Source organism: Notamacropus eugenii, chromosome 1 (genome assembly GCF_028372415.1).
Source record: "Notamacropus eugenii isolate mMacEug1 chromosome 1, mMacEug1.pri_v2, whole genome shotgun sequence".
Classification (NCBI taxonomy): Eukaryota; Metazoa; Chordata; class Mammalia; order Diprotodontia; family Macropodidae; genus Notamacropus; species Notamacropus eugenii.
Genome location: NC_092872.1, coordinates 442,940,043 through 442,963,041, shown reverse-complemented (window position 1 = coordinate 442,963,041; position 22,999 = coordinate 442,940,043). Strand labels below are relative to the sequence as shown.

At 42.5% G+C, this 22,999-nt stretch overlaps 1 protein-coding gene across 8 annotated transcripts in view; it reads right to left on the bottom strand.

Moving 5' to 3' along the window:
- The window catches only part of DAB2IP (DAB2 interacting protein), a 293,662-nt gene that overhangs the window by 32,407 nt on the left and 238,256 nt on the right, over positions 1-22,999 (bottom strand). For all 8 annotated transcript variants that reach the window (XM_072631804.1, XM_072631802.1, XM_072631800.1 and 5 more), the window contains 3 exons: positions 17,146-17,299; positions 12,007-12,105; positions 9,484-10,035 (listed from right to left, as the gene is read on the bottom strand). In XM_072631804.1, the coding sequence (XP_072487905.1) occupies positions 9,484-10,035; positions 12,007-12,105; positions 17,146-17,299 (805 nt within the window). The remainder of the gene's footprint in view (positions 1-9,483; positions 10,036-12,006; positions 12,106-17,145; positions 17,300-22,999) is intronic.

Below are 22,999 nucleotides of genomic sequence, written 5' to 3'. Positions count from 1 at the left end.
CTGAGGCCCATAGAAGCTAAGTAACTTGTTCAAGCTTACACTGACAGTAAATAGCAGTGTTGAACTTTGAACCCAGGTCCTCTGATTCCAAATCCTGTCTCCCCAAAAAAGAAAAAAAAAATTCCTTGCGGGGACCAGAACTGAACCAGTCCCCCCACCTAATCTTTGATAGGCACATGCTCAAGCTCACTCAGCTTTGACCCAACTGATACGTGTATAGTAAACAGGTTCAAATTATAAGCAAGAAGACTGTATCCCATCCCTCTCCCCTTAGCAACAGAACCATTTGATAGAACTCTAAACATGTCCTGACTGGGTCTTCCTCTGCTGCCATCACCTGTCAGGTGGGTTCTAAGTTCATAAGTCTGATTTCTGGGAATTTTAGAGGCCAATGTCCCCTTCAGCCCCAGTGCTTGACTTGGGCTCTGCTGAGGAGAGGTGGCAGCAAAAGTTGCTGGGTGACCTCTCTCTGTTTTTCTGGTCTCTATTCAGCCAAACTTAGCTAGAGGACAATGGCTTTCCTGCTTTGGTCTAAGCCAAGATTGTTCTAAGGGGGTGACTTCCAAGGGCGGGGATTTGGGATAGGCAGGGGAAATAAAAGGGAAGATGTATGGAGGAGAGATATGAACATGAGGGAGACTCAACAGAGCCATGATAGCTTTCTACCCAGACCTTAATAGAGTGCCTGGCACATAGCAGGCATGTCAATGGTGGCTGACTGATTATAAATATTTGAAGGCCTGTCCTATGGAAAAAGAACGATACCTCTTTAGCTTAGACTGAGAGGGCAGAGCTACGATCAACAGGTGCGTTTGTCCTTCATTGCAGAAGACCATGCCATCAGAGAAATGATGACATGACTTGCACTTGACTTTGTTTTGAGTGAGGGAGGGCTGTGCAGGTCACCAGCCTCAATTCTCCTCCAGAGCCATCTGAATCCAGTGACCAGATATTCATCAGGATGACTGGAGATGACCCAGGATGAGGCAAGTGGGGTTAAGTGACTTGCCCAAGGTCACACAGCTAGTGAGTGTCAAGTGTCTGAGGTGAGATTTGAACTCAGGTCCTCATGACTCCTGTACTGGTGCTCTATCCACTGCCCTAAAGTTACAGGGAAGCAGATTCTGTCTCTAATTTTAAAGAAGAACTTAATCAGAACTATCCTGAAACATTGCCAGGATAAGTAATGACCTGCTCATCACTGGCAGTATTCAAGCAGAGGAGAGGATAATCATCTGCTGTGGATGCTGGAGAAGTATGGAGTATGGAATATGGAATTGGGCTGCACTGCCTTGAAAAAAGTTTTTTCCAACTCTATTCTAATATTTTGAGATTCAGAGAATTTGGGGATTCTAGGATTCTTGATACCATGGCTGCCCAGGAAAACAACCCAGCCATGTGGTAGCACCAGGGAAAGCCGCCTTCGCTTTCTTAGAAGGACTGAACTTTGTGCCTTTGTGTTTTTCACTACAGATAATAAATGGCTGTTGTCAGATCCCCTTCACAGCATGTTTCTGGGGGAAACACCAAGAGGGAAAAACCTCCCCTCAGCAGGAGAGGCTTAAAAAAAGAAATCCACCAACACCCATCGATTCAGAGCTGCCTTTAAAATCCCTGTAGGGGAACAAAACCCCCTTCCTCCCCCTTTCACTCCCACAATTAGCTCTCCTGGCTTCTGGGTGGTGGGGGTGAAGTTTCCTTAAAAGAGAGAAGATAAACTGGCAACAAGGAAAGCCTTCTAGCAACACTGGAGATAGTGGAGAAGGAATAGGGATGGGATGAAAGAAGATGGATATATTGAACAGAACAGGAGTGAGAAGGAAGGTAGCAAGAATAAAACAGTGGTAGAAAAGGAAAAAGAGATGTGAAAACAGAAAGAGAAAAAAATGTCACAGAAAGGAAGAAAATGACTTGTCTAAAGCCACACAAGTCAGGTTTATCCTCCGACTCCCAGACTGGTTTGCTTTACAAATTTGGCTCTGTTCCCCTAAGTTTCTTCACAAAACAATCTATAAGCTTTTATTAAGTACTTACTATGTGCCAGGCACTAGGATACTAACATAAAAATAAGATAGTCCCTGTTGTCAAATAAATCTGTAAGGGACCTTATGAGATCATGTAGCCCAACCTCACTTTGAAGATGGAAAACTGTCAATACACACACATACACACACACACGCATGCACGCACACCTTTTTTTTTTTTTTTTTTGGCTTTTCTTTATTTCCCTAGACTAGAGCTTAGCACATTATGGAGCAATTCCAAGTATTTATTAAATGTCCATCAATTTGAGAAGGTAAAAATGGCAAATTTTGGAGGGGCTGTGGAAAGACAGGTACTCTGATAGATTGTTGATAGAGCTGTGAATTGGCTTATTCCTTCTAGAAAGAACTGTACTAAAAAAGTCACACAATGTGAAAGAAAAAACCATCTTATTGACCCAGCAATACTATTACTAGGCATATACCTCAAGTATATCAGAGACGGAAAAGTCTCATAGAAACAAAAATACGTACGTTAACACTTTTGTAGTAGCAAGGAATAGGATGAAAAATGGATACTGGTCACCTGGGGAAGGGCCAGACCAACTGGCATATGAATATAATGGAGTACATTATTTCACCATATGAAATTATGACTATGAAAAATTCAGAAAAACTGAGAAAGACTTATCCAAACTGATTCATAGCAAAGTAAGAAGAACCAGGAGGATGAATTACATGACACCCAGAAGAATATAAAGCAAAAAAACACCGAAAGACTTTAAAATTCTGATCAATCCAGTGATCTATTTTGACTTCAGTGGACTGATTATGAAGCATGGCTGGAAGACTATAGGGCAAACTGAGGTGTAGACATGGCCAATGTATCCATTTATTTTGCAGGGCTATACTTGTTATAAGGGATGATATTTAATAATGATATTTGTTGTGATATTATATTATATTATTTAATGATATTTAAGAAGACTAAAAATAACATTTTAAGAATGGGGAAACTGATTTGCCTTCCAATTTAAGGTTTTAGGATTTGAAGTCTATGGTTGATTAGCAGTTATTCTGTAACCATACAGATGAAATTCATACATACAAATAAATATGTATACATGCACATACATGTGTACATATACACATAATACACATGCACACACCTTTCATGGTGGGGCTCCAGCTCTCGTGGCTAACTGAACCCAGATAGGAGGGAGTCCCCCCCAGGGAATATTTCTCCAGACATCTAACTATCTTTCTATAATTATATTGCATGGGGCCAACATCAGTGCTGCCTTTATCTCCCTGGACCTACTAGACAGACTGAGACAATTCCATCGGGATCCTATTCTGTGAAAAACAACATCTCAAATAATTCCTGAGACTCCAATCTTTTCTAATTCCAGGTGAAACTTGCTTTCAGAGAACATGAAATATTTGAATCCAGATGGTCCAAGTAGTATGGCAGAAGGACTTCTCCCTTTACAGAGAGCCCTGCCGATTCAATCCACAGAATCCCAGGAGAGAAGAGCTCCTTAGTTAGGGATGTGACAGAAGGTCCCTGCACTAGATGGGAGTTTGGACCAGACAACTTCTCAGGTTTCTTTCAATTCTAAGAATTTAAACATAGTACAGGGGAAAGTGCTAACCTGGAAGTCAGGAGACCTGGGTTCTAATAATGATTTTGAAGCTAAATCATTGAGTGACCTTGGAATAATCTGGGTGCTTCAGTCCCTCATCTGTAAAAAAAAAAAAAAAAAAAAAAAGTATGGGGTCTTTAAGTTCTCTTTGAGTTCTGACATTCCATGGAAACCAGTACCTTCAAGTTCTAAGGTGCTATCATTCTATCTATGACTGCAGATAGGTTCCAGCCCCTGCTCTGTCACTAACTAAAATGTATCACCTTGGGCAAGTCACCTTCCTTCCCTGGGCCACAATTCCTCTCCCTGTAAAGTGAAGGGGTTGGTTCTCTAAGGTTCTTTCTGTGTTCTAAGATTTCTTCCAACTCTGACATTTCACAGTGATGTGAAGGGCTTTAAAGAAAATGAGATGGAATGAAACTGTAAAAATAATACTGGACTGAGGATGATAAGAGGCAGCAAAACCTTTCCCTGCTTCCACCTGGGGGTTTCCCTACAGACCAGGTGTTGATTCTTGACAATAAGGTCAAGGGAAAGAAAGTGTGCTGCATGGTTCTTTCCTGTCTATCCTTGGTCCCTCCTTTCTTATTGAAGGCTGAGCCTTTCCTCCTACTGACTTACCCTGGTTGTCAGCACTGTGTATATCAAAGCTGACTTCCCCAAAGGGCCCTCACTCTGAGTAACACCCTCTTTCTTCCTCTCCTACTCTGCCACTGCTACTTAAAGGATCCAAATTAATTTTCATGAATATTGTAACAGAATTAGACCCTTGGGCTGAGCCCCAGAAGGCCAAGAAGCTTCAGGCGGGTGGGTTGGTTGGTGTTTTATAGCCTGGTTGTGGCAACTGAAATGCTGATCTGATAATGGGAACCCTGACACAGCCATAACTCTGGGGGTAGCCCAGAGGAACCTTGTCAGGGTGATAAGAGTAAAAGGCTGGCTCTTGGGTATCACAAAATTGCAGGATTTTTTTTTTTTAAACTGGGAAAGACTTTAGAACAGAGAATGCTAGAATACAGAGTTTGAAGGGACCATAGACATAGTATAACCACCTCATTTTATGAATGAGGATACTGAGGCATCGTGAGGGGCAGTGACTTACCTAAGGTCATAAAACTAGTAAATGGGTCTCCTGACTCTTGGTCCAGGGCTGTTTGAAGACCTCTTAAGACAGAATAAACCAGACATCAAAGTCCCTCTCTACCCCTCCTACCATCAACATATAAATTAACATGCAAATGCAGAAATATCCTTGACCTAGAAACAATAAAAATGTTTACCTTTGTAATTAAATGCTTATCCCAGATTTAATGCCTTGAGCCACAGACCTTATCCCTCCCTTCTTCTAAAAGCTCAGATACGGTTTTCTTTGAAAGTTGTGCTGCCTGTGCCACTCCCCCTCAAACACACACCCACACCCACACCCCCAGATATGTTTTTCTGGACACCACGCAAAACCCCCCAGTAGATTTAATGGCTGGTGCTTATATAAGACTGATCAATGCAGACAAAGGATTCCCTTGCCATTCTCTTTGGGCAACCATTTCTACTGTGGTCATTGAGGGATTGAGTCTCTTAGGAACCTATTTCTTATTTGTTTCTTTCCCTTTTAAGGTAGAGGAAAAAAAATCTATTTGAGATCTCATCTTCACAAAAGGTCATTAAACCTGTCCATGGCAATATGGTGTAGTGGAAAGACTACTGGCTTTAGAATCAGGAGACCTTCGTTTGAGCCTTGGCATTGCTATTTGTTAGTTGTGTGACTGAGAAAGACACCCTAAGACTGGTCTCCCTGGGGGGACTAAATTGTTTCACTGACCTCTTGAACCATCAGCAAGCATATGGAGAAGAGATATTGGATTTGAAGTTGGAAGGGGCCTAAGAAAGACCAATGTCTTAATTTTTTTGAGGGAGAGAGGTCTAGACTTGTGATTTGATTAGTGTAAGGAACTACTGTACTAGTGCAGATAAAACCCTCTACTAAGGCAGATCAGCAACTACTCATCAATTTACAGTCTTAGAGATTTGACTGGAGAACCAAAAGGTAAGTGGCTTACCATGGATCATATGCCAATATTAGCCAAAGATCAGGACTTCAACCCGTGTCTGACTTCACGACTACCTCTAGCTTCTACTCTCTGCTAACAATACCCCTTTCCCGATTTTACAAACCAACAATTGAGGCTCAGAAAGGCAAATGACCTGTCCAAGATCTTACATACAGCTAATACTTGCAAAGCAGAAGCAGGGGCAATCGTTTACAAAAAGAAGGTTTGACTTTCAACCTCTACAGCAGCTTTGCTTTACTGATAGCATCAAGGAAAACGTACTGCCTGGAGCATTAGCACAAGAAATGAATGACTGTGACCTTCTTATGAGCTCAGGCAGGCAGAACACCCCGATCACACTTTTCACTTCTTATCCCACAGCAAGCATTAGTTATGCCTCCCCACCAGGAATGAGAGTGGGTGTAAAGAGTGAAAAAATCTTTTTGAGGGATGTTCTGGTAGTGATTTATCCTATGAGCTGGATAGTCCAAAGGCTGATTCTTTGAAGTCCATCAATCACTCCTATTCAATGTGCTGTTGTGGTTTTTGGGAGGGAAATGAGCCTTTTTTTTTTTTTTTGGTGGGAAAAGGAAATAAGAATGGAGGGGAAGTGAGTAAGGTACAAAGAAAACTAGCCCAAGATTTAGTTACCTGGATCCCAGTAGTTATTCTTGGCTTTGAAGGGTAGGACTGCAATAGGCTGGGACCCCAGACTTAAATCAAGGCTTTCAGATGGAGAACACAAACTCAAACATGTTAGCACCAAAAGTACCATAGATATCACCCAGCCCAACTCCTTTGTGTGAAACTGAAGGAAATTGAAGTTTAGAAAGTGAAAGGTAAGGGATACATTTAACTTACATTTCCCACAAAGGTGCTAATATGATATGGAATCACAAGGCCTGGGACCAAATCCTAGCTCAGTTACTTGTTACTCTATGATCTTGGGCAAGTACTTAACTTATCATCAGTAAAATGGGAAGGTTAGAAGAGATTCATTCTTAAGGTCCTTTTCCTGCTCTAAATCTTACGATCAACAATCTAATTATATTTAAATATGAGAGAGGCAGGTACTCCTCCAGGGACAGTTGTTTTGATGGATTCAGTGAGATTGAGTCCCTAATGTATTTATCAGCTTAGTGAACAAGCTTGAGCCATAGATCTTATCTTCTGCCCAAAGTCCAGTGTATTACAGCTGTTTTTCTGACTTTTCTTGGCACCTGGTACCAAGTTTCCCTTCAAATGAACCTCAGGTTGATGGGGGGGACAGATCTGGCTTCTCTAAATGAGCTGAGGTTTGTGTCTTTCTTTCCTATTCCATAAGGTCTGAAGGCGGCTGCCATCCCTCGTTCACATGACTCACAAGATATTCCCTACAACTGAGGATCAAATAGCACCCATTTTAGAGAGTGAATGACTGAAGTACTACTTGGAAAGTCACTCTCCTTAGGCCACAAAGTGAAGTAACCCAGTCAAGCACAGTTACTTTTCAGTGTCTAATCTAAGGATGGAATAGATTGACTTGGTTTGGGATTTAGCCCCCAAGAGGGAGGAGGAGAAAGATCTCCTTCTTTATGGAGCTAACAGGTCAGAAGTAGGATGTATGTGAACATGATAGAAGATGCAGGGAACATGTAAGCTATGAGGGAGGCAGATCAGAAGAGTAGAAAGAATGGTAGAAAGAGAGTCATAAAATCCATGTTGCAGATACACAGAATGCATAGAAGCTGGAAGGAAACCTAGGAGACCAACTGGTTCAACCCCCCTTATTTTATGAATTGAGGCCCAAACAGAGAAGTAACTTGTCCAAGTTGTTAATACACAGCAGGACTCAAATCTAGATCTTTTAACCCCAATTCTATTGCTCTTTTTACTACATCGAACTGACTCTCCCGGGTGTTTTGTGGCCACCTCTGTTCCTCATGCTAAGGTTGCATGGAGGATGTCCTTAAGTGTGGGCAAGGGACTTGTTTTTTTACCCTCTCCAGAGTGGGAAGAAGCAATGTCAGAGGCTGAGACCTAGGATACTGGCTGCTGACCCAGCTTCCAGAAGCAAGGTCTACCAGATCAGAACTGGGGGCAGTAGCCCCTCCTCACCCATCTTGAATACCAACCATTTTGGATGGCATTAATCTTCAGTAATGAGCAGGTACCAGCAGGTTCAACAGAGCCAGCAGGGGAGAGACAGTTTCCTACTTGCCCAACAAATTATCCTCCTCCCCAAGTGCTGACTAACCTTCTTAGACGAATAGTTCAGTTAATTGGGACTCTGACAGGGGCTTTGATCTGGGTATACTCAAAGGAGAGGAGAGGCTGCTTACCTTGGTAGAAAGAGCTCTGCCCCTGGAGTAAAAAGATTGGATTTTGCCATTAACTCACTGTGTAACCCAGGGAAGGACAGTGCCTTTTTATGGGCCTCAGTTTCTCTGTTTTAACCCTTAAGTAAAATAAAATGGCTGGACAAAGTGATCTTTGAAATTCCTTATTGTGTTCATAGTCTATAAGAAGAAAGTTAAAGTGTCTAACTTCCAATGTAGCCAGTCTGGTTTCAGGGAGGAAGAAGTCCCCACATCAACATCCCTGTCCCTTCATATGTTAGACTAGAACCCCAAATTCTAAAGCACTCATGGTCTTCTCCTAGAGGCAAGAACCTAGAAGTAATATTTAGCCCCACAACTGTGGGTCTGAGGTCAGAGTTAGTTCTCTAAGCTTCATCATTAGGACTATGTGCAAAGAAGTCCCCACCAGGTAGGAATTTCACCAGGAGGCAGCTCTGAAACAGTGAAAATTGCATTGAGTCACACCTGAGTTTTATTCTTAGCTTCATTACCTTGGATATGCCAATTTACTTCTTAGAGACTCCATTTTCTCATCTATAAAATGAGGGTGTTTGACAAGATGAGAAATTCTTAACCTTTTATGTGTTGGGGTCCCCACAATGGCAGTCTGGTGAAGTATATAGACCTTTTCTTAGAATAATGTTTCTTAAATAGACAAAACACATAGGATTACAAAGGGAAGCAATTACATTGAAATACAGATATATATATATGTGTACACACACACACACACACACACACACGCACACACACACATACATATATACACACACACAGAAAAAGTTGATAGACCTCCAGTTAAAAATCCCTGGATTACATGGTCTCTAAATTCCCTCAAAGTCCTTACAACTATGTGTTGCAGTGGATAGGGCACTGAGAATGAAGTCAGGAAGACCTGCGTTCAAGTCTGGTTTCAGATACTCACTAGCTGTGTGATGCTGGGATTTGCTTCAGTTTCCTCAACTGTAAAATGGTGATAACAGCTCCCACCTACCAGGACTGTTGTGAGGATTAAACGAGTAATAACTGTCAAGCACTTAGCACAGTGCCTGGCACCTAGGAAGAGCTATGTAAATGCTAGCTGGGATTATTACATTCATTTTGTGGCTCTATATTTTAGCACTCAATGTCCTAAAGTCTCTTCCAGTGTTGAAATTCTATGTTCTAAGGCCCTTCCAGCTCAACTTTTTATGTTGTATGTCCTAACATTCTGTCTGCCAAACTCTAGGCTTGGAACAACCTGTACTCTCTCCTTGGAGAGAAGGAGGGAAAGCAAACTCTAGGTGATGACTGGCTTATTTACACATCTCCTTTAGGACTGCAGGCCCTGAGTCAAGGGTCATCAGTAAGAAAGCAGACTGTGCTTTCCATAGGAGTGTGTGTGTGTGTATATGTGTGTGCGCGTGCACGCGCGCTATACACATATACCTAGGTGGGGCATGAAGGACGTGCAGTGTTTGGCTTGTACCTTTGCCTTCCCTGTGCTCTGCAGGATGTGCACTAGGGCTGATGCCATCTCCTCCTTGTTCTTGACACTCAGCACAGGTTCCAGCGCAGAGCACAGAGCCATATAGTTGTTGGTGATATACTCAGCAAATTCCTTATACATCTCCATAGGAAGGATGCTGACAGTCTGGTATCGGGACTTGATACGGATCATGGGGCCAGGACTCTTGCCCTTAGGGTTGGGTGTCACTACAGGGTACCACTTCTCCACAAACTGCCGCCCCGACACCGAGGCCACGGCCAGGTTCACCAGCCCCAGGTAGTTGTTCTTGTCCTTTTTCTTCTTCTTGTCAGTCTCCTTGTACAAGTGCACTGTGATATTCCTGAGCGGCGGCAGATTGTTGAACTCAAAGTGTTCCCCCCAGAAGACATTATCTGTCTTTAGTTTACATGTAGTCCGTGCATAAAGGACATCGTCCAGGCACAGTTCACATAAATACTTCTTCTTGGCTGGGAGGTCCTTTGCTTCGATGACCCAGAGCTTCAGCATGTGCTCCACTCTCCGACTGTTGTCCTAAGGAGCACACAGACAGTCAGAGACATTAGGCAGGAAGCAATGATTCCCCTTCCTCCCCACTATACACTCCAATCAACCCACTGGCAGATGTGGTAATCTTCCTATATTTTTTTAAATAGCCCAGCTAACGAGTTAATTAGAGTCATCAAATGTCAAAGCTGGGAAAAACCTTAAAACATACTAGGTTAAAACAGAAAACTTTGAATTTTTGGACCCGGAAGAGACGTCAGAAATGGGAACAAAGAATGGAGAATGTTATAATTGGGTCTATGGAAAACAGAAAATTAGAGAATGTTAAGCCCTATAATTGACCTTAGAGGTCATCGTGTTCAACCTCTTCATTTTACAGAATGAGAAACTAAGACAAACTCATTTGATGTGGCTGTCTGAAACCGTCTGAAATTGAAATTGCCAAAATGTACTGTGAATTTGGTATAAAAAGAAGAGTAGGTTAGTGGGTCCTCTATAAACACTTCATTCCTTCTAATTTCTGGATTGTCCTCAACTTCATGTTTTAAAGTGAGAAACAAATTAACCTAAAAAGACACATGGCCAATAATAATGTCTTGTGGAAAATTAGACAGACAAGAAGCCATCTTTTCGGGATCCTAAAACAATAAAGCAGATTATTTTAACAGAGTTGTATAAAAAGAGGCAGCAGGTCACAGTAAAAATAAGAGTGAACTGAGAATCAGGAGTTTCAGGTTCTAATTCTTCCTTATGTCACAAACTAGACCTTGGTCAATTCACTTAACATTCTTGGGCTTCAGGGTCCTCACTAGATCAATGAGAAAGTTGGATTAGATGATGCTTAAGGTCCCATCTGGTTCTCACATTTTATACTCTATGTTTTCACATTCTATGTTGTAAAGTATCTTTCAGCTTTAAGAAGATAATATTTTCCATTTTTCTTTTTTAAAAATCCCTTCTAACTCCAACTTTCTATGGTTTTCAATGACGGGAGAGAGAGAGAGAGAGAGAGAGAGAGAGAGAGAGAGAGAGAGAGAGAGAGAGAGAGAGAAAGAGAGACAGAGACAGAGAGATAGAGAGAGAGAGAGAGATTGCAAAGAACCTGAACTGGAAAGCAGAGAGTTTCAGAGAGAATGAAGGCATGGTAGAGAAAGGAAATGTTTGGAAATGGCATCCCCCTCTTCCTAGTAGGTTTTTAAAACCTCTGAAAACTAAAATTGTTTCTGTAGTCACCAGAGACTTTAACCATGGCTGAAAAAGCATTTCTTTCCCCAACAAATGTGGGTATCTCTAGGATGAGATGGGGCAGATAGGTGGCACAGTGGATATGGTGCTGGGCCTGGAGTCAGGAAGACTCATCCCTCTGAGTTAAAATCTGATTTCAGACACTTACTAGCTGTGTGACCCTGGGCAAGTCACTTAGCCTTGTTTGCCTCAGTTTTCTCACCTGTAAAATGAGCCGGAGAAGGAAATGGCAAACCATTCTAGTATCTTTGCCAAGAAAACCTCAAATGGAGTCATGAAGAGTTGGACATAACTAAAAAGAGTGATCAACAACAAAACTAGGATGAGATGCCAGGGACTATTTAATTTCAACGTGGTTAATTTGATGATGCACCCCCAATCCTTTATGCCCAGGTCAGAGAGAACCACAGGAGACATAGCTGGAAAGGGACCTGGATGCCCAGTAAAATGTCAAATCATGGGCCAGCATGTGCCTCAGGAAAGTACATTTTATCATCCTGTCCAGACCTATACCTCTACACAAAATTCCCCTTAACCCATTCCTGAAGTAATCACTTCCTTCTACATTCTTGTGTTCTCCACCCTTCTGTACCTCTGCAGATCTAATTTCAATCTCCCCCCGGGTACAGATGACATAGCCTGCCACCAGTGTTGAAGTCTGACCAAAGCAGGGTGTTTCCCACAAATGGCACTGTGCTCCCAGAGGGAGAGGAGATTCAGGGACCAAGCCACCCACCCAATCCCAGATTTTACCTTGTTCGGATGCACAGCTCGCCGAAGGTTCTCCATCCATTTATCCCGCTCAGCTGCAGATCGGCAGGAAAAGCATTTGCTTCCTGAGGAAGTTGTTACCTGTGTGGAAAGGAACAGGGATAGTGTGATAAGCAAATAGGTGGCCTATGTCTACCTGCTGGACAGCTCTAAGGACACAGAATGCCTGGGGGATACACAGGGACACACACACACATGTACATATACATACATATATACACACATATGGGGAGGAGGCCCTTTTCCATTCCTATGGAACTGCCTTCTTAATCAAACATTCTCAAAATATCAGAAAGGGAAATGACCTTAGAAATAGTTTAGTCTAGCCCCCTTCATTTTATACAAGGCAACTAAGGCTCAGAGAAGAGAAGGAAATCTATGAAGGTAACACAGCTAAGGAGAAATCCCAGAATTCTATTCCAGGTGTAGTGACTGGGTCCAGAACTCTTGTAGTCTCTCATTTAATACAAAACTTTTTTTATCTTATAAGTTAAGGAAACTGAGAGGATAGACCTGGGAATAGCTTCAAATCAGACCTTCTAACTCTAAGATCACAATCCCACCACCATCTAAAAGGATATTTACACCTAACTTCATATTCTATCTCTTGTTTATTCATAAATTGTTAACCTATCCATTAAGTCTGCTAAGTAATGTGTTCCATGTTCTTTTAATTTTCTTGTAAAATCTCTCTTTATATCTAGGTCATGCATACATTTTGACCTTATCCTGACAGATGGTGTGATATACTAGTCCATGCCCAGCTTCTACCATAAAGCTTCTTAGTTTTCTCAACAATTTTGTGGGGAGGGAAGGGAAAAAAGAGAAATGTACATGATAACTTTGTTGTATATTTCAAAGGAATAGCAAGTTATGCATAACAGATTTGAAGTTTCATATACAATCATTTTCACTATGCTATGGAAATGTTTTATTCCTTAAATTAAAAATAAAATAAAATAAAGGAAGGCTATTTAGACTTTAGAGGTGTAAGGAGTCTGGCACTCATGTAGTCCAGCCACAACACTTTACAGATAAGGAAATGGAGGTTCAGAAATGACAAGTGACTAGTTCAAGGTCACACAAGTAAAAAGTAGCAGAGTGAGAATGCAAACCCTGACTTCAAACCCAGGATGTTTTTCACTATACCATGCTTCTTATCTGAAGGATTATGAAAAACAACCATCACCACAATAATAATAATTCACAATTACATTGTGTTTAAAAAAAAAAACACAACACAGTGTTTTAAGATTTGCAAAGTGCTTGTCTCACAACAACCCTGTAAAATATTAGTGCAAGGGTCATGAATCTAAAAATTATGGGACATTTGCCTGGAAGGGACCTTAGAGATGCTTTTATCCTGGCCACTCATTTTACAAAGGAGGAGCTTGAAGCTCTGAAAAGGGAAATGACTGACCTGGAGTCATAGAGTTAATAAGTAAAAGAACCAAGACTAGAAGACAGGTCTCCTGAATCTAAATCTGTGCTGCTTCTACCATGGGACAACGCACCAGGGAAGAGAAAGCAGACAAGGGCCGGGAAGGAGCAGTGCTCTCTCTCTCTCTTTTGCCCTCTCTCTCTCTCTCTCTCTCACACACACACACACACACCCTTAACATCCTTTGATTTGCTTTCCCATAAGACATACTCCCTTCTTCCTCCTTCTCTCCCTCTTCCACCAGCACCATTAACAGGCACCTGACTGGCAGAGAGGCTGTTGTGTTCCAGGGGCAAACCATCATGTCATAAGTTTGCAGGGACCAGAATAATTTCCATGATGCAACTTATTTACATGAATATATCCATCCCTCAGATGGACGGTTCCACTAATTAAGCATAATTATCAAGGGGGTTCATCTTTCGAGAAATGATCTCAAAGTGGAGGCTAAAGGAACTAGTGCAGGAAAGAAGCCAAGCCACCAGCACTGTTCAGTCCTCAGTGCCTGAGATGTGGAACCTTTGGAGTCGTCCACAAAACACTACTGTTTTCCTGAATGCAGACCCACTCTGAGACTAATTCATCTAGCCTCCCATGGAGCAGAGCTCATTAGACTGGGGCCAACCCAACTCAGAGGATTTCAGGAGACACAGAGATTTATTTTATTTTTTTTCTCAGAGTGAAGAAGGTTATATTACTTTCTCAGGGTTCTAGAGTCATTCCCTTTTTAAAAATGTTTATTTATTTTTAATTTATGGAATAAAATAAGAATTTCCATAACATAGTATAATAAAAAAAGAAGATTGCACAGGCAACTGCAAATCTACCATGTACAACTTGCTGTTCCTTTTAAATATATAATAAAGTTATCATGTAAAATTCCCCTCCCCCCTTTTTTCTTTCCTCAAGCCCCAAATTGGATAGAATAACAATGAGGAAGATGATGATGACAGTAACTCACCTTTCCACAATGCTTTATAGTTTACAATGCATTTCCCCCCTCCCTGTTACTGTAAGTACTACACCTGTACTATCATCCCCATTTACCCTGGGAAAACTGATCTTCTTAGAGGTTAATAAACAAGATGCTCCAATGAAAAGTGCCTTGTTAACCTCAAAGTGCTATGCAAATGTCTGTTGTAGTAGCAGTTATTATTGGTGGTCTAAATCTGTGACTTCACTGGTGTAGGTGAGTCCTTCTATCAATGCTGACCAGCAAGTATTTTTCTGGTTATAGTCTTAGAGAGTGTGCTATAGAAATGAGAAACTAAATGACTTGTCCAGTACCATGGAGTTAACATGTCAGAGGTGGAATGGGAACCCTGGGCTTCCAAACTCCAAAGCCAGACCTCTATGGGCTATACCAGTGGTGCCAAACTGAAGTAGAAATGGGGCCACTAAACTATGTATCAGGATACACAGATTTAGACTGCAGACTTAGAAAACCACACATTAACATTATTTATGTTCTATCTCGGGGCAGTTATCCAGGTGGTGCGGCCAATGCTGGGCCTGGAGTCAGGAAGATTCAAGTTCAAATACAGCCTCAGATACTTGGTAGGCATGTGACCCTGAGCAAATCACTTACCCTGTTTATCTCAGTTTCCTCATCTGTAAAAATGAGCTGGAGAAGGAAACGGCGAACCACTCCAGTATCTTTGCCAAGAAAACCCCAGATGGGATCGAGAACAGTTGGATGATGAACAACAAATGTTCTATTGTATTTGTATTTATTTTGTTAAGTATTGCATTTTAATCTGGTTCAGTGGGCAATGTGTTTGACACCTCTGTGCTGTCTTTCATAATTATTCCTGAGTTACTTATTGCTTATACAAGACAAAACAGACACTAAGCAAAGAAGTTAGCATTTAAACCTAGGTCTCCTGATTCCAAGTCCTGCACTCTTCTCTTTTCCCATATTGCCTCCCTTAGAGGCCAGCCCTAAAACACCACCCTACCAAAGGACTTACATATATCATCTCATTTTGTCCTTAAAACATCCTTATAAAGCAGATCAAGAATTAAAATTCCTTTTTTATAGATGGAGGAAACTTTAGTTCAAAGAACAAATGGCTCATCAGCATTTACACAGCTAGGAGGCAGTCGATTTCTCCTAAGGGATCAATAACCTTCTCCCTTGTTCCCTGTCCTGTTCCAAGTCACAGGGAGCTCTATAGAGACAAGGAAGGCTGGTCCTGAGCCTCCCTGAAGGATCCAACATCTTGGTCAAATGAGAAGCAGCCCTCTCTTCCTACTCCAGGTTGGGCAGAACAGAAAGAAGTTAGATTCTGCCTCTTCCTCCACTTCAGCTGGAAGCAGTTTCTTCAGGATTATTTTCTGCTGTCCCAATGGCATCAACTATTTTTAAGTGATGAGAGTGAAAGAAGAGACTCCTGTTTTCTGTTTTCCCTTGATGCTCTGCCACTAACCATAAATTAATTCTTTTCTTCCCCCCCACCTCTTTTCCTTCCATTCTGCCAACTCTTATTATATGCCAGATGTATAGACAAGAGTGTCACAGGAGGAGAAGGCACACAGGGTGTAGACTATGCATGCACAGGAAGGCCAGTATAGATACAACCATGTACAAAGTATATATATTGACACATACAAAGCACTGTGCTGGGCACCAGAGAAGAGGTTAAATTTTGACAGGGCCATGATAGGAGGTATGATACATATTTTAATTACTATGATATGAGACAGAGTATCCTAACTGCCAAAGGAAGGGAGGTGCATAATGGTCTCTGAGATAGAAAAGGGAAAGGGCTGCTATGGATTTGGAGGGGAGGGGGAATCATGGGTGGTTTCTTAGAAGAGGCACCATCTGAGCTGGGTAGGAGTTCAACAGGTATGGAGGAGAGGAGATTTCATGTGTCATCAACAACAAGGGCAAAAAGCACAATCCAGACAAGTAGGGACATAGAATAGGGAGGGTGGATAATAGTTTGATTGGAACACAGAAAATCAAGGATCATAGGACATCAGAACTTTGGAAACCACCTCCTCCAATCTCTTTATTTTGCAGACAAAGAAAGAAGGCCCAGAGAAGGGAAATAATTTATCAGAGGTTACACAAAATAGTGAATAGCAAAGACAAGATTTTAATCCCAAATCTGCTAACTCTAAATCCAGCCTTCTTCCATGACTGTGAAGCTGCCTCTTCATGCCTGTATTGAGTAGGAGATAAATTTAGGAAGAGGGGGTGGAGTTGGATTGTTGGTTCAGGAGTGGGGAAGTGGGGAGGGAAGCCTCAGATGCTAGGCTAAGGAGCCTAACCTTTACTCAGTAGTCAATAAGGAGACCTTCAGGTTTTGGGGGCAGCTAAGTGGCACAAAGTGGCACAAAGTCAGGAAGACCTGATTTTAAGTCTGGCCATAGGCAATTACTAGCTATGTGACCCTGCCATTTAACTCAGTTTCTTCAATTGTAAAATTAGGATATTAATAGAACCTACCTCCATGTTGTATGGAGGATCAAATGAGATAATCATGGTAGAGTGCTCAGCACAGTGCCTGGCACATAGCACTAAAAAATGTTTGCTATCATTAGAGGAGGAGCACGTATAAGGGAGGCCAGTAGCACAGTAGGAAGGTGGGACAGGAAAGGAGATAGCACCCAAGGGATATTCCACCCTCCCTTCCTGAGTTGGGGCAGCTTCTCTTATCCTAGGATCTCACCTCAAAGCAGTAATCCTGGCCCAGGATGCTGCTATGAACAGGCTTTATCACAACTTCCTCCTCCATGCTGAGATCCAGCGCCTCCACTGCGCTACTCGGACTGAGCAAGGACTCGTGGGATCTCGATTCCTTCAGCCTCGGCATCAGATGGGATCTGGGCACAGACAGGGAAGGTAAAGACTATTAGTTAATCAGATCCAGGGATGTCCCAATCTCTTCTCCCCAAATGTCTATACCCTCACCCCCTTCACTCCCACTTTCCTGCAGCTTAAGCTGCTTCCATTTCTAGTGGAAAGAATACTTCAGTGAAAAAGATGGGGGATATGGAATGGACTCCCCATGGATTCACCCAATCATATAGTTAGCCATTGTCACAGATATGCAAGGATTGATTCTTGTTTGGGAAGCCTACCCGTACTTCATTGGATTTGGGACTGGAAGAGATCTTAAAGCTTGTCATCCATCATTTCCCAGTCTTTTCAAAGACGCAGACTTTTTAACATTAAAAGAAATTCAAAAATATTCACAATAGCAGCTGTATGGATCAGGTGACTGAGAAAATCCGTTACAGGGCTTGGACTTAGGCATCTTACGATAATTCTCTCCTCCACATCTCCCTTACTCTCTGGTCCCTCTTCTTCAACCCCCATTATTGGTCTGCTGCCCACAGGATGTGAACTACTTGATCTAGTCCAGGGGTAGGGAAGCTGAGGCCTCAAGGCCATATGTGGCCCATTTGGTCCTCAAGTTTGGCCCTTTGACTGAATCCAAACTTCACAAAACAGATCCCCTTAATAAAAGAATTTGTTCTATAAAACTTGGACTCAATCAAAAGGTAGCAAAAGGTAGCACCCAAGGCTACCTAGAAGGCCACATGTGGCCTCAAGGCTGCAGGTTCCCCACTCCTCTAGTCTAAACCCTTAATTCCTTAATTTTGTAGTGGCTCAGAGAGGTTAGGGGAACTGCCTACGGTCACCCAGCTATCAAAAAGCAAAGCTGAGATTTGAATCCAAGTCCTCTGATTCAAAATCAGTTTGTGGGCTACTACTATATGATTTTCCAAGTCTGTAGGAGAGGCTGCTGGGAAAGGAATTGGGTGTGGCCTTTGGTGTGGGTAGATGGAAGGAACATGTCATGTCATGAACATTTCAAACACAAACACACCTGGCAGTAGGTAAGGGATGATGCCATCCAATCAGTCAGGCAGAGTTCTTTCTCTAATACCTTCACATTATCTCTGCTGGGAATTTCCACTTAAGGTTCCCTTCTATCTAGCCTCTCTATAATTTGTCTATGGCTAGTGATTTACACGTTGTCTCCTCATTAAAATGTGAACTCCTTAAGAGCAGGGACTCTTGCCTTTCTTTGAAGCCCTACATGCTCAGCACAGTGCCTGGAGAATAGGAAATCCTTAATAAAATACTTGTTGTCCTGACTACAACGAAGGGCTCATCATCTAGTGGTGATCTCTAAAATCTCAGAATGTCAGAGCTGGGTATTAAAGGCCTCAGCAGGTTGGGCTCCTGCCCCTGTCTCTCGCAGCACGTGAGGCCAACAAGACAGAATCATAGAACAATCATATAGAACCTTTGTAGCTGCAAGAAACCTTATAACATAGGCTATCAGAGACCATCTATTCTAATCTTTTCTATATTAAAAGTGAGGAATCAGAGCTTGTCAGGAAAAGTGGCTAGACACAGTGAATTTTAGTGGCAGACTCAGGAACTGAATACAGGTTGCCTATCAGCCTAGTGCCCTTTCTACTATATTTACTCAGCCTCCCTGGGGCAGGATTCTAGGCTTAGGATCTGCTTTCTGTTTCACACACAGGTCCCATCACCCTCTGTGCCTTTTTCTGAGAGTAGGACATGAAGAGAAAGTTGTGTCTTGCACAGTTTTCATATGTGGAAGGAACTTTGAGTGGTCATAGATCTTCCTGTTTATATCTTGTTTGTTCACAGTTGCTGACATGTAGTCTCTCCCCCACTAGACAGCGAGCTCCCTGAGGGCAGGGCACACTAAGTGCTAGACATGCACTTGTTGACTAGAGTTCTAGCCACTCCTAGCTCTAAAATCTGCAGAAAGTCCACATCCTTGAGAAACTCCAGTCCAGACCTTCTCTCACAATGTGCACCTGCTCTGTGAGACACATGTGACCTCCCCCATGACAGACCAACCCAGGACCCTAAGGAGCATTGGAATTTCTCTAGTTTTGGTTGGTCCAGGGGTCCCCCAGAGTCCAGAGTGTATGGCTCGCCTGAGATCCAGGAGAACCTACAGGAGTTTCTGAACCAACTCTGTGACATGATCTGGGGATGCAAACTACCACTATACCCTTATTTTAGCCTGTTTGGTTTGGCCTGTCCCAGACCACCAGCCCACAATGGCTGGAGACAGAAGGGCTGACACAGCCCAGGATGGAATAGTTTTTTTTGTTACAAGTGTTTCACATCTGTCCCTTCTTCACTGCTGCCATCCTATATCCTACTCAAATCCTCACCACCTCCCACAAGGATAATTGTATTGCTAGCACATTTACCTAGACATTTCCTTATAACAACCTGGGGAGGTGAGTAGTGTCCATTATCACCATCCTCCTTTAATAGACAAGGAAACTGAGGCTCAGAAAGGATCATGGGATTGTAGATCTGGAGCTGGTAGAGAGACCTTAGATAGTTTCCAGCCTATACTCCACCCCTCATCTTACAGATGAGGAAACTGAGACTCAAAAAGGGGAAGGGACTTGCCTAGGATCATGCAGGTAGAAGCAACAGAGCTAGGAATCAAACACAGGTCCTCCTTCTCCCAGATGGGTTCTCTTCCCATTACATCATGCCTGAACTTACAAGTCTCATGCCTTTCCTGAACTAGACAGACAGGTCGATTCTTCTCTCTGAGGGCCCACTGGTCAAAGTAGCCTGTCATCTCCCATCTACAACCATCTCCTTAGCTCCGTGCTGATGGCCCTGAGCACAGGTCCCCAAGTTTACAGAGAGACAATGATAAATAAGGCCTTGTTGGTTTCATCGATTCCTAGAAAGTCATTTGTGCCCTTGTTCCCTAAGATCTCCAAACATCTCCACGAGGGAATCCACTGGGGCAAGGGGGTGGGGTCAGGGGCAATGCACCTGGAGAATGGAAAGGTCATAGGGAGGAGGAAGATAAGTGTGTCTGTCTCCAAATGTCACTGGCAGTGAATGAGCCATTTGTCATTCGTGCACAGAAAGTCCCCATTTCTTAGACCTTACCCTGAGATGGCAGAGTCCCTATGTCTATCAGAAGTCATAGAATCAAAGGATTTAAGATTAGAAGAGACCGTAGAAATCTCCTACTTTACTTCTTTTATTTTACTGAGGGGAAACCTAAAGCCCAGGGAGAGAAAGAAAGTAGTAAAGTAGCAGGGGAAGGAGGGAAGGAAGGAAAGAGGGAGGGAAGGAAGGAAAGAGGAAGGACAGAAGGAAGGAAGAACCATTATCCAAGCAGGGTAATGCTAATACCAGCCCTATCATCAAATCCCTGTGTGAACCTGGACAAAATTGCTTCCCTCCTCCAAGTCTCATTTTCTTTCTTTGTAAAATGATGGGGTTAGATTAGATGACCTCTCACCAAGTAAAGATAACATGAGCTCTAAGGACAGAACTCTAAAATGATAAGATGCCTATGATCAACAGTCACGCTGGGCCCAACTCATGATCTATTCCTCCCCAAACTCTATCCTTGAAAGTGGCCAACTCAGACTGGGATCTGTTAAGAGAACTCACTTTTTTTCTCTCTGAACACTGTGTAGGAAGAATCAGAGCACAAATTCAAAAGCCCCCTCCCTATACCTATTCGAGGATTCTATACTTACAATCAACATATATGCAAGAAGTAGCATGGGGCAAGTAAAGAATTGGTCTAATGTTCAGGCAGACCTGGGTGCAAGACCCTTATCTACATCTTGTGGCTGTGACGACCGAAAGTCACTTAACCTCTTGTTGCCCCAATACCCTATTGCAGAGAAGGTGGCCAGCCATCTGCACTGGTAAAGGAAGTACTTCTACATCAAAAACAAATTAAAAAATAAATCTATAAATGAGCACTGACTTTGGAATCAGAGAACCCATTTTTAAATCTTGGTTCTTTTCTCATCTACAGAATGAAGAAGGTAACACTTGATTTTCGGCTTTAAATGCTGGGAAACTTTTGGTTTTTACTCCATGAGATTGAAATGGCCAGTGTTGGTTAACTGCAATATATACTTTTCAAAGTGTACAGAAAAGGAGAAGAAATAGTCACCATCATCACAAAATGCAAGCAAGGTCCAGTTTCAAGTTTTAACTGGGTTTTCCCAGCCAGAACTTTAATTCCTACAAGGTGTGGCTTTAGGTCTCTGCTCCTTCTAGTCCATAGCACATTTCAGCCCTGGGCTAGACACAAAGTTGGTGAGCATTTATTGACTTGTGGATTGATTGATATGCAGATGTGGTACTTGGTTGGGGGCAGTTACTTGCAATCTATTCCAGGAACAGAGTGATAGACCGAATGACCTCTAAGGTGGATTCCCTGCCCATGACCTCATCTGACCCTCAGACCATTCCTGGAGATGCTGTGCCCATATTTTAAAAAACAAAAACTGAAACCTGGCCTGGAAAGTTCATAGGGTGTAGCACTGGAAGGCACCTTAGCGATAGTGTAATCTAATTTCCCTCATTAGTAAATGGAGGCCTACAAAAGGTCACATAGATAGTAAATAGCAAAGTTGGGACTGAACCCAAGTCTTCTGACACCAGATTCAGTGTTCTATGACACAGAGTAGGATTACTGGGTAGAACCTGGATTCCTGACTCCCTACCCAGTACTGCAAACCTGAGAGCTGTTCTTTATTCTAAAATTCTTAAGAAGTCTGGGACAAATCTCTTCTTTTCTCCTGGCACAGACTCCTCTCCACTCAGCCAGCAGTCTTTCCAAAAAGGCTTTCACCTAAAACAACTCATTGTTTTCCCACCTTGGGATGGTAGCCCATGATCACAACAAATTCCCTTTTGGAAAATGCCTTTATCCTGAACCTGGACCTATCTAGCCATAGCTAGCTATTCCGCAGAACCTCAAAATTGGAAAGGACCTCTGATGTCCTCTAGTGTGACCTTGGGCAAGCCACTTGTAAAATGGTGGTGGTGGGATTAAACTGGAATGATTTCTAAGGTCCCTTCCAGTTCTAAGATTCCACATCTAAACAAGAATATCATCTGCATGGTCCCTGAGAAGTGGGCATGGAAATTCCTATTTGAAGACCTCATGCCCTGTTCTACTTGGGGACAGGTATAATTGTTAGGAAGTTCTTCTCAGTATTAAGACAAAATTTGCTTCTCTGAAACTCCCATCCCCCTAGTACTCCTAGTTCTGTGAGCAAAATAATGAAACAAGTGCTAGATCTCAAGATCAAGATTAAGTCAGACCTGGGTTCAAATCCTAACTCTGCTACTTGCTAGCTATATGACCTTAGGCAAGTTGTTTAACTTCTCTGGGCCTCAGTTTCTTCGTCTGTAAAATGAGGGAATTGAACTAGATGGCTTCTGTGTTGCCTTCTAGATCAAAACCTATGACACTAGGTCATTAAATCTAATGTTGCTCCCATTGGACAGGCATTCAAATACTTGAGACAGTAATATTATAGACTGATCCCTATCCCAAGGCTTCACTTCTCTAGTCTGAATGCCTCTAGCTTCTTCCAATCACCCTCCTCTGGATGCCCTCTAATTGATCAATTCCATCTGGCTCTTGAAGAGCAGTGAACTGTCCCCTGGTCACATGATGCCCACCCCAGGAGCACAGGCCTTAATGTAAACATATGGCTCTCTGCTCTGGGCCAGCC